The 12343-nt window shown below is 39.5% G+C and overlaps 1 protein-coding gene across 5 annotated transcripts in view; it reads left to right on the top strand.

Moving 5' to 3' along the window:
* herc1 (HECT and RLD domain containing E3 ubiquitin protein ligase family member 1) overlaps positions 1–12168 on the top strand; it is a 69571-nt gene extending 57403 nt beyond the window's left edge. For all 5 annotated transcript variants that reach the window (XM_077519247.1, XM_077519249.1, XM_077519248.1 and 2 more), the window contains exons 63-79: positions 22–87; positions 203–328; positions 1647–1785; positions 1949–2130; positions 3114–3269; positions 3340–3462; positions 3559–3661; positions 3839–4008; positions 4685–4823; positions 5950–6119; positions 6294–6463; positions 6566–6731; positions 6810–6886; positions 7799–8051; positions 9683–9835; positions 9950–10255; positions 11532–12168. In XM_077519247.1, coding sequence (XP_077375373.1) covers positions 22–87; positions 203–328; positions 1647–1785; positions 1949–2130; positions 3114–3269; positions 3340–3462; positions 3559–3661; positions 3839–4008; positions 4685–4823; positions 5950–6119; positions 6294–6463; positions 6566–6731; positions 6810–6886; positions 7799–8051; positions 9683–9835; positions 9950–10255; positions 11532–11717 — 2685 coding nt within the window. In that variant the 3' untranslated portion in view covers positions 11718–12168. The remainder of the gene's footprint in view (positions 1–21; positions 88–202; positions 329–1646; positions 1786–1948; positions 2131–3113; positions 3270–3339; positions 3463–3558; positions 3662–3838; positions 4009–4684; positions 4824–5949; positions 6120–6293; positions 6464–6565; positions 6732–6809; positions 6887–7798; positions 8052–9682; positions 9836–9949; positions 10256–11531) is intronic.
* The last annotated feature ends 175 nt before the right edge of the window (positions 12169–12343 follow it).

The following is a 12343-nucleotide window of genomic DNA, read 5'->3' as shown; positions in this document are numbered from 1 at the left end:
TGTTACTATGCGTTTTCACAGGACAACACAAAATGGATCTCTGGTATGGATGAACAAATCATGTCCTGGGCTACCTCTCGACCTGAGGTAATTAAATTGTTGCCTGAAAATTGTTATCATGTCCAAGTTTGTAATTATTCTGCTCACGGTGATAGCACTTAGTTTGTCCATTTCTGCTAAATTTGTTGTTGGTTGTTTCCAGGACTGGCACCTTGGAGGGAAATGCGATGTGTATTTGTGGGGTGCTGGACGACATGGCCAATTGGCTGACGCAGGCAGAAACATCTTGATACCGACCATTGCGCCTTCCTTCTCACAGGCCCAACAGGTATACACATGTGTATATGTCTGTTGTTAAGCACAACTCCACTATAATCATGTGACCGCAAAGATGGTTTATTTTTGGACCCATGCTAATAGTGTATCACAACATCCGCTTTATTGAGGCCAGAGGTTAGGTTGTTACTACTTCATGTTAGAAGTATCTCATCAAGCTACAAATTGTCTAAACCAGGGGTGGGAAGTTTTGTGCTCATAGGCCATTTGATTGAACAGATGGTCAAGTCATTTGTGTATGTAGTAGTCAAAAACACATGTAAAACCCAGCCATGCATCTCAACAGACTCTGGGTGCGGTACTGAACTGGTCGCCAGCCATTTGCAAGGAACATATTGATTGACAAACCATTTAACTCATTCACTCCCAGCCATTTTTACTGAAGCAACCCCCTTCGCTTCCAGCTGTTTTACTGTATTTTGACAAATTTTGCAAGGCCCACAGAGTATTGTGTTCTATTGCTATAAAAACATGAAACCTACCAAAATAAAGATTAGAGTTGCTTCTTTTATCGGGGGGGGAAAAAAAAGTATAATTGTATCTGTATCCTTTGTTCAGCAATTAGCATTAGAATATAACTAAAATTCATCAATATTCACTTTCCTGGTGAAAACACTGTCAAAAAGAGCTTGTTGCATCATGGTCCTGGCTGATCTCTCATACTCTGCTGCCACCTGCTGGACGTTTTTTGTAATAACTGCAATTGCTTTAAGCAGCCTCTTCATGTCGGAGACTGTATCAAAGTCTTCTTCTGTATGCTCGTGCATAAAGAACATTTAAAACATAGTAAAGGGCAAAGTATTGAAAAACGTACTTACACATTTTTGGGTTTGAATGAGTTCAACTCACGTTCACACATACAGACAACATACAACATCTTCAATTAACATAACGTGCATTTTTGTTTTGTGTTGTTTTGTTTTATTTTGAGAGGAAGCCCAAGTACTCAGATAATACCCATGCAAGTATGGAGAGAATGTGATACCAATGACAGAGCCCAAATTCAATCCCCCGAACTCTATGGGGAGAGACTTATCTCAAAATTATTCACAAATATATCCGTGACTTTTATGTATTTCTGATCCACAAATATATCAACGGTTTGTGAATATCTTGAAAACTGTGTGACGTTTATCTGAAAAACAAGTGTGTGTGCCTGCTGATCCACAAATGCACCTTCAACAATTCACATATAATGTAATCACAATAATGTAATGTACATAATATATAGTTGCAAGTTGATATTTGAAATCCTCACCTTTTTAGCAAATTCTTTTTCAGTCAATCTGTCAGCCTCTCTCCCCCTCCAGGTCGTGTGCGGACAGAACTGCACGTTTGTTATGCAACCTAATGGGACCGTGTTGGCTTGTGGAGAGGGCAGTTATGGCCGTCTGGGACAAGGCAACTCTGATGACCTGCATGTTCTCACCGTCATCTCAGCTCTTCAAGGTGGTGTGAACTCATCTGTTTTAAATGTACACGTTTTTGCAACATTGTAGATAAAAATGGTTAAGATCAGTTAAGAAGGGGGGTTTGTTGGGACTTATGGAGAAGTTCTGTTTGTGTGTAATTACTTATTACCCCTCTGTGTCAATCTCTTGGTATTCATCAGGTTTTGTGGTGACTCAGTTGGTGACATCATGTGGTAGTGACGGCCACTCCATGGCACTGACAGAGAGTGGTGAGGTGTTTAGCTGGGGCGATGGTGACTACGGCAAGCTGGGCCACGGAAACAGCGACCGCCAGCGCCGACCAAGACAGATTGAAGCACTTCAAGGAGAAGAAGTGGTGCAGGTGGGTCAGTCATGTTCCTAAGGTAATGAGGAAGATGTTGTGTCCAGTCAGGAGGCAAGCTGATTCTTACCGCGCCTAGCCTGTCCTGGCCTAACCTGCATTTTTTTTTCATTGCAACGGGCGCCAATCAATTGTCAATTTATTGCATGGCAAAGCGCAAGACTGGGCAAACCAGTTCTTACATGGACAGCCTTGTCATAAGGACCGAGATTCACACAGCCATGGCATACATTTGCTGCATCGGTTCAATGAACTGAAAATGTATTAGGAACAAATAAACACACTAGCAGCGTATGCTTTGAGCACCATCATTTCTCAGAGTTATGGTATGAGAGTATTACCTAGTGAAATATTGTTAGTGCTTGAATGAATTAAAATTGACTATAATTGATATGCCACTAAACTGGTTAAAATACAACTTACACAATGTGTAATAAAATTAGCAAATGACTTGTGTATGGACAGCAAAATTCCAAATTAGTTTTATTCACTTTTTGAAATTTGCTGACCGAGGGAGGACCACATTTTTATATTTGCATTCTTTCCGTTATATCTCCCTCTGATTATTTACATTATATGTACACCAATATATTAATAACCTTAAATAACAAACTCGAAACATCAAGTTCAGTCACCCATAGTAAATGCGTGGCTGACCAAGCTCTTCATGACTGATGCCTTATGCCATATTACCCCCCCACATAACTTTCATCGATTTGCCCCCCCCACACACACACACACACACACACCTCCCTCCCCACACCATGTGCAGTAAATAATATAATCTTAATTCAAGAAAAGTCAGCAATCTTGAAATAGATGTTCATGAGGACTTGGAGGTGCGTGCAGTCACCTTTGTCAGTAAAAAAAAAAAAAACCGAATTATACTATCATGCATAATTTAATTAAAAAAGACCCCATGCGTCTGACATAACCATTTCAGCCATATAAGTCTTTGATGATATGTTTTTCCTTCTCCGTAGATGTCTTGCGGGTTCAAGCATTCAGCTGTGGTCACAGCTGATGGAAAGCTTTTCACTTTTGGTAATGGTGATTACGGAAGGCTGGGTTTGGGAAACACTTCCAATAAGAAGCTGCCAGAGAAGGTCACGGCTCTGGAAGGATATCAAGTTGGCCAGGTCAGATTTACTCAAGGGAAAATTGATTTTGGTTTACTGCAGCCCATGAAATATCTCTTACTCTCATCAGGTTGCATGTGGTTTGAACCACACGTTGGTCGTTTCTGCTGATGGAATGATGGTGTGGGCTTTTGGTGATGGGGACTATGGAAAACTGGGACTTGGAAATTCGACAGCCAAGTCTTCACCTCAGGTTAGGCCTGCTTGATTCATCTAAGCAGCACCCTTGAGAGGGAAGCGTGTATTAGTTTCTGATGTATTTGTTTGCATTTTCAATTTCAATCTCTAGAAGGTGGAAATGCTGTGTGGAATTGGCATCAAAAAAGTGGCTTGTGGAACGCAGTTCTCTGTGGCTTTATCAAAAGATGGAAAAGTTTTTACATTTGGAAAAGGTATGTTCAGATCGTCACTTTCATTATAGACTTATTTTTGAATAGTTGTAGTGTAAAGTAAAATAATATTTTCGATATATTATTATAATGTATCTAAGCGTACAGCTATAGATACTTTTGAATGGTGTCTATCTTTTCATGTATTTTTCCCCTAAATGTTTGAATCTTCCGTTCTAGACCGCCTAATTGGTTTGCCAGAAGCCCGAGCAAGGAACCACAACCGTCCCCAACAGGTGCCGGCTCTGTCCGGGATCCACATCCAGGATGTTGCTGCAGGAGCTGAGCACACTTTGGTGCTTTCCTCCACAGGGGACGTTTATACATGGGGCAGCAACTTAGAGGGCCAGGTAACCCGCTGTGAAAGTCGGTTTCACATAAGCTTTCGATGACGTCCACAATATTTTAGAATAGTGGAAAATACATTACGTTTGTACTCTCTAATGGGGATAGACCGATGTGTTTTTTTCAAGGCTGATACAGATACCGAATATTAGTAGTCAAGGAGACCGATAACCTATATTTCAAGCCAATATTCATTTGTAGTAAAAGACAAAATATTAGACATCAAAATAAAAATAAAAACTTTTTCTTTTCATTTTAAACACAAAGAATTGACAGCTTTGTTTAAAAATTATAACAAAGATTGCAGGGAGCTTCCAGGGTCATCAGCATGGGTTAAACTAAATTAAAAACTAAGCAAGTAAGTTTGCTACTGTAAATAAAGTTTTCCAAATTTCAATGTAATTTCTTAATTTTATTTTGCTTATATTTATGTTTAAAAATACAAAGTGTGGGGAGTTCGCAGTGTCATTTTTTTATAAAGCAGAAATTTAAATAAATCCAGTGAGACACCAGCTTTATCGGCCATCAGATACATAAAAAAGACGATACTGATTTTTGTCAAAATGCCAAATATCGGCACCGATAACGGTCCCAGCCGATATTCAGTCTATCCCTACTGTCTCATATGTATTCATGTATAAAATCTTGCAAATGGAATGTACTCTCCCTTTTGAACTTCAGCTGGGTCTGGGCCACACCAACCACGTAAGAGAACCGACCCTGGTGACAGTGCTGCAGAGCAAAGGCATCAACCAGATCACTGCTGGACGCTGCCATAGTGCAGCATGGACCGCTCCCTCTGTGCCACCCCGAGCACCAGGTCAGCATACCACACTATCGGACTTTCATACAGCATGAGTTGGAAATGCATTGACCAAAAATTAAGAGTACATCTTTTTTGGCTTTGCTCATATTTTGCATGAGCTGAACTCAAGGTGTAAGAATTTCTCTATATGCATAAAAGGCCAATTTCTTTAAAATAGCTAAAAAATAAATAAATAAATAAAATTCATATTTGGTGGCAAAGTCTTTAACCCCTTCGGACCCATTGATGATTGCAGTGGACATGACATATTTGCATGTCTAAACCAAGGGTTGTGTTCCTAGAGAAATTCACTCAAATGAATGATATTTGAGTAAACGTACTGAATGCAGGCACTTCATGAACTGGATTTGTTGCTTTGTTCACGCAATTGTGCAAAAAGAGTGTGTGGAAGAGCCGTCAACGAGGCCGTGAGCTCGCTTGGGCGTCTCAGTCTTGTTTGGCAACGGCTGAGGACCACTGCCCTCGACAATTGGGCCAAATCAGCTATGTGGTCCCATACTTATAAATCTTTTGAGTTCATCCAGTGAAGTCGGTGAGTCAAGAAAAAAAAATAAAATTGAGCGCCATGTAACAACCTCTGCTCCACCTTTGAGAACCGGACCACAATTAAGTACAGACTTATTAATAAACTACTACTGTTTATTTTTCATCAGAAAGGGACTATGGAAGGAAATAGCTTAGTAAACTGCTTGCGTACGCCACATGACCAAACCCAGAAAACAGGCGAGCCGTGCTTGGTTGTTCCCTGAGCAACTGTGATGTCATTTTCAGTTGGCAAAATGGCCACCGCCTGAAATGGATACAACAAATGAGTGGATTTTGCTGCTAAATTCACATTTCCACAAACTAAATGTTAATCAGAATGGCGTGTTTAGACTAGTGGGAGCACATCAAACATATTATTGTTAAGAAAATGTACTTTATACTTCTTAGAAAAAAACAGCCTTGTTTATGGTGAGTGCTTCAGCCTACAACACCACTCTTGTTATATATGATGGTACTTGTTTTAGGTCGTAGTTAGTTTCAAAGGTTTGAGAACCACTGGCCTAAAGAATGTTCTGTACCCACTGACCGATTTTCCTAGTCCAGTCAGTCTGACTTGTGTACAATTTGTCTTCAGGCTCTTCAGTCCCTCTCCAGCTCGGTCTACCTGTGGCTGTTCCCCCTCAGTACGGCGTGCTCAAGGAGGTGAGCATGGAGGCAGTCAGGGCTCGGCTACGCCTCCTTTACCACTTTTCCGACCTCATGTATTCGTCTTGGAGACTTCTCAACCTCAGTCCGAACAACCAGGTATTAAAAAAAAAAACTACACGCGCAAACAAAAATTTAGGAAACCTTCATGTAAAAAAAAATTTGTTGTCATTTACCGCTGACTTAATGCACTTCATTTCAAATGAATTTTCTGTGGTTCTCTGAATGGTAGTAGAACATAATGTTTTGATAATTCGGATGTCTACTTTGCAGAGCTGCACCTCCCGCTACAACGCAGGTACCTGGGGGATTGTTCAGGGCCAGTTAAGACCCTTATTAGCCCCTCGAGTATACACTCTACCTATGGTGCGCTCTATTGGCAAAACCATGGTGCAAGGCAAGAACTACGGTCCCCAGATCACTGTCAAACGGATCTCCACAAGGTCAGTTACTTTCATTTGTAGTGGAGGAAACCAACACATTGCATTCTCGCTCACTAATTCACTTTTTTCCTCTCTCCGTCCGTCTTGGACTGTTTTTCACAGGGGCCGGAAATGTAAACCCATCTTTGTGCAGATTGCCCGTCAGGTTGTGAAACTTAATGCTTCAGACCTGCGTCTTCCCTCAAGAGCCTGGAAGGTGAAGCTGGTGGGCGAGGGGGCAGATGACGCAGGGGGGGTCTTTGATGATACAATCACAGAAATGTGTCAGGTACACCGCTATCATCAGGCACTCTTTGCTTATGTGATTGCAAGTCCTGTTACTAACATTGGTTGAATGTGTTTATAGGAATTAGAGACCGGTGTGGTAGACCTGCTCATTCCCTCCCCCAATGCCACTGCAGAGGTTGGCTACAACAGAGACCGGTGAGGCAAGCAGCAGAGCCCAATTGATTTTTTGGGGGCCAATGCACAACCGATAGTGGGGGCTTACAAAAATAAATAAAAAATAAAAAATTGCAATGTAGTCTGAGACATCGGCTGATATATAACATTTATACATTCTATACCAGATATGTACTATACATAAACATAAATTCTCAAAATAGTCACATTATCATTCAAGACAATAATCAGAACACTACAAATTCACAAACATTTTAATGGGGTGTCGGGTGATTGAAATTTTTAATCGAAATTAATCACATTACTTCAATAGTTAACTCACAATTAATTGGAAATTTTACATCTGTTCTAAATTATATATATATATATATATATATATATATATATATATATATATCATACTCTTGTTAACGTAAAAGTGGAAAAAATGTTAAAGAAATATGGCTGCAGCTTTTAGTCATTTATACAGTAATTTCATAAAATTGATGTACTGTACTTTAAAAAACAAAAAACAAAAAAAAAAACAAGTGTGATATTGATTTGTGTTGAGGTAAGTTTTTGCCACTAGATGGCATAATTGCATTTGTAAAACATTGGCACTCAGTGCATCTATTCTTTAACATGAAGTAACTTGTAAAATTCTGCACATTTGTCAAATTGTAAAATACAACTTGACCAGCCTCCACAAATATATGCATATTATTAAATTTATTAATCCTAAATTATGACGTGGCTGCTGCATTGCGACTGGAATTCCCCCAGTACAGCCTTTCCAAGTAAGGGGTGGTTATTAGTCATTAGCATGTTAAGAAAAAACTAGTAGCGTTAAAGGAGCTTTAAATTAACACACTAATTTTGACACTCCTAATTTATGAGCAATATAGGAATGAAATGGGAATTAACAAACCTGATGAACACGGGTCCTTTTCTAAGGTTCCTCCTCAACCCGTCGTCCTGCTTGGACGAGCACATGCTCCAGTTTAAATTTCTTGGCATCCTGATGGGCGTGGCCATTCGCACCAAGAAGCCCCTGGACCTTCACCTGGCACCTCTGGTGTGGAAACAGCTGTGCTGTATCCCGCTGCTGCTTGAAGATCTGGAGGAAGTGGATCTCCTGTATGTGCAGACGCTGAAAAGCATTCTTCACATCGAAGACAGCGGCATCACTGAGGACAATTTCCACGAGGTGGGGAAACTTAATGACGACATTTTCTTAGTGCAGCTCTGTTCGTTATTAAAGTCAAATGTTGCCTTTTCTCTTTTCTAATCATATTCGCTCTTTAAATCATTCACTCGCAGCCATTTTCACAGAAACAATCCCCTTTGTCTAACTGGATTTTGACTGATTTTGCAAGGCCTACAGAATATTGTTCTATTGCTACAAAAACATGGAACCTACCAAAAGAAAGATTAGTCTCTTTTTTTTTTTTTTTTTATCAGGAAAAAAAAAAGTATATTTGTATCTGTTTTTGTTTAACAGCAATTAGCATTAGAATATAGCTAAATTTCATCAATATTCACATTCCCGGTGAAAAAGAGATTGTTGCATCATGGTCCTGGCTGATCTCTTATACTCTGCTGCCACCTGCTGGCCGTTTTTGTAATTACTACAATTGCTTTAAGTGGCCTCTTCATGTCAGAAGCTGTATCAAAATCTTTGTATGCTCTTGCATAAAAAATATATAAAACATAGTGAAGGGTAAAGTATTGAAAAACGTACTTACACGTTTTTGGGTTTGAATGAGTTCAAGGAAAGGAAAAGTATATTTATCTATTTCAGTTTTGCAGCAATTAGCATTAGAATATAGCTAAGTTTCATCATTATTAAAAAATCTGCTTAGAATTGTGGGGAAACATCTTTTTTTTTTTTTTTCTCATCAAGGCCCTGGTTGATCTATTATACTCTGCTGTCACCTGCTGGCCGTTTTTGTAATTACTACCTTATTTTTTTTATTTTTTTTCCACCAATTGAGAGGCTGCATCAAATCCTTCTCTATGCTTTAGCATAAAAATAAAAGAAAAAAAAACAAAATCTGTATAAATACGTCTTAAACACTTAAGACACTTAAAAAAAAAAAAAAAAAAAAAAAAAAACTTAAGATGCTTAAAACATTTAATATAGAACGTATGTATATGTTTTGGGGAGCAAATTAATCATGCAGAAATATATTTTATCTGAATATTGGATGAGTCAATAGAATTTCAATAGAATGCTCGAATACTAAAATATTCCATTGTTGCAGCCATGCAACTCCCTGTCATGTAGTCATATTTTTATTGCTTAATTACTGGGACACACTTGAAGAATGAAACCCAAATACATAATTTCGTTTTTTGTTTTTTATGTTTTTTATAGTCAAAATACATTTCCCTCAACACCCTCGTGATAATTGTTTTGGATTCATAAAAGCGTTTTTGTAAATATGTCAGAATGAAAATTAAATTTTATTTTAATTTGTATTTTTGTTTTGTTTTGAATGTAAAGGACATTTTGTTTTGAATATTAGAGTATTTATTGCTTGTAGCCTGACCAACCTCAATAAATAGACCTTTGATTTGTTCTTGAGCACTCCTGATTTAAAGTCTGACTTTAGGAGCCAGTCACAAGAAGGAGTCATGCCATCTCATATGTGGTTGACAATATTTTCTTTCATTTTTCAAGATAATTGAATTTAAAATGGAGTTACATGTTTGGTAACGCAGGGAATCAAACTCAAAAGTTAAAAAGTAATTTTCATACATTAAATATTAATCCAATGTTAAAAATTCAAGTCACAAAGCAGTCTCAAAGAAAATGGTGTTTTGTTGACTTTTCAGATGATTCCTTTGGATTCCTTCGTCGGTCAGAGTGCAGATGGCAAAATGGTGCCCATCATCCCGGGCGGAAACAGCATCCCTCTCACGTTCTCCAACAGAAAGGAATATGTGGAAAGGGCTATCGAGTACCGGCTACATGAAATTAATCGCCAGGTGAGGATGTTGTTCATTTGCTCACTGAGCTGAATGAACGCGAGCGATCGTGTCTGAAACGAGTGCAAGGGAAATGTTGTCAAGCCTAATGAGGTGCACCCGCGGGCCCGTCAGGTGGCGGCCGTGCGCGAAGGCATGTCGTGGATCGTGCCGGTGCCGCTGCTGTCCCTGCTGACGGCCAAGCAGCTGGAGCAGATGGTGTGCGGGATGCCCGAGATCTGCTGCGACGTGCTGAAGAAGGTGGTGCGCTACCGAGAGGTGGACGAGCAGCACTCGCTGGTGCAGTGGTTCTGGCAGACGCTGGACGAGTTCTCCAACGAGGAGCGAGTCCTCTTCATGCGCTTCGTGTCCGGACGCTCCAGGCTGCCCGCCAACACGGCCGACATCTCGCAGAGGTTTCAGATCATGAAAGTGGACAGGGTGAGTACAGCAAGTCAATAGTGGCAAGTTTTCACAATTTATTTTATTTATTTGTAGAATTTGTTTTTTTTGGGGGGGTTGAAATATCAATCAATCCGATCACGTGATTGGAAATCGAAGCCAATCACATTGTTTTTCAGTTGATCAGGAATCGGGCCAAGAAATGGGTTTTTCATTATCTAAAATTTTATAGGCCACAAATTCAAAGCTGTAAAGTTTTTGTCAAATAGAAAAGAATATTTTTTTATTTATTTTTTTTGGAATTGGGGGGGTTTGCTTTCTGTGCTTGCACCTGCGTGTGTTTTGCACAATGTTAAAACTGCTGAACACTGGAAATTTAATTTTGAATCACTACTGCCACCTGTGGCCACAAACTGGAACTACACTTTTTTTTTCTTTTGTTTTTGTGCGCACATGTAATGTCACATCCACGAGGGCGAGAAATTTGAACCCAAATCCAGTCTGAAAACTGTTAGCCAGAGGCTTACAGGAGTACCCATTGTGAACAGCTAAGGTGTTAATCTACTAATTAGAAGATTTTTAGTCATAAATGGTCAAATAAAAAGGCTATTTGTAAAGATATTTTTGGGCAAATTGTTACATAGAGCAACTTTAAGTTTTTCTTTTTAGTCTAACAAGAATCTCACATTGCATTGTGGCCAAAGGTAGATTCCTGATTTGTTATTGCGCCTTTTGATGCTGTGAATCCTTGTTGTGGCATAAGGAAGCTACATGCTAAACTAGCAGTACTGATCTGTATATATAACTGGATAGTCATACATGCCCGTGCAAGCCGGTGAAGCCAGAGTGGCCATCTTACTTCTCCCGTCTTGCAAGCAGACTACTGTATAAACTATACGTATAATCAACTCAACTTTATTTATAAAGCGCTTTAAAAACAGGCATTGCTGTATACAAAGTGCTGTACATGAAACACAAATCTGTTGTGCAGTAAAGAATAAGGTAACAAGAACAAAGCAAACATTTGCTTCCATTTCATCATCTGATTCATATAGCAGTAGGTTGATGACATTTAGTACTTTAGCGCTACCTTCTGGCCACCAGCAGAACCAACCGCCAAAAGAAAGTCCAAATGATTCAGGAAAAACGGCGATTTGGGATGAAATATCAGGATCAGCCAAACTATGAACGTGACTTGTAGTCAGAAAAGATGGTGTACTTACTGTCCATTTAACATGCACATGTATGGATGTGTTGACGTTGACATTGGTATCAGTGGGGTGATTGACGGATGCATTTGGTGTGATGTGTGCAGCCATACGACAGCCTGCCCACCTCGCAGACGTGTTTCTTCCAGCTGCGTCTGCCTCCGTACTCCAGCCAGGCCGTCATGGCCGAGCGGCTGCGCTACGCCATCAACAACTGCCGCTCCATCGACATGGACAACTACATGCTCTCTCGCAACGTGGACAACGCCGAGGGCTCGGACACGGACTACTGACGCTCACTGCGCAGTTTTGGCCGAATGCCTCACAAACCCTCAAATGCATCGTTATCGTTGTCACCGCACCACTCGAGCGCGGATGGGCCACCTTTTATGTTCATTTATGTATTTTCAAACAGCACAAAGTTCATTTGTTCTTTTGTCTTAGCAACTATTTTTTAATGACACAAAAATCTTCACAAGTGCATTTAGTGTGTGTGTTGTTTTTGTTTTTTTTCCTTTACTCCACATCCCATTGTTGGGGCGCTGCATGGAGTTGTTTATTTGTTTGGAAATGTGCATAGGATGTTCAAAGAAGGAAGTTAGGACAAATATATTGTGTACATTGTGTAAAATGCTTCATGACAAATTTCTTGCTGTAACATCCATATTTATTGTTTTATTGCCTATACATTGTTTCTCAAAGCATCCAAACCAACAATAAATGCTGCAGAATGGATTTGTGGAACCTTTAGTGCGCGTTTTTTTTTTTTATTCTCCTTTTTTAGACATGCATTGTTGAACGTTCTAGTCCTTTCATAATTTTATTTAATCAAGTAAAAATGTTTGACAACTAATTCTCATTTACAAACATGACCTGGACAACCACCTGACTTTTTTTTCTTTTTTTTTAAGCATGACAT

This window comes from Festucalex cinctus, chromosome 4 (assembly GCF_051991245.1).
Source record: "Festucalex cinctus isolate MCC-2025b chromosome 4, RoL_Fcin_1.0, whole genome shotgun sequence".
NCBI lineage: Eukaryota > Metazoa > Chordata > Actinopteri > Syngnathiformes > Syngnathidae > Festucalex > Festucalex cinctus.
This window is presented reverse-complemented; position numbering and strand designations above follow the sequence as displayed.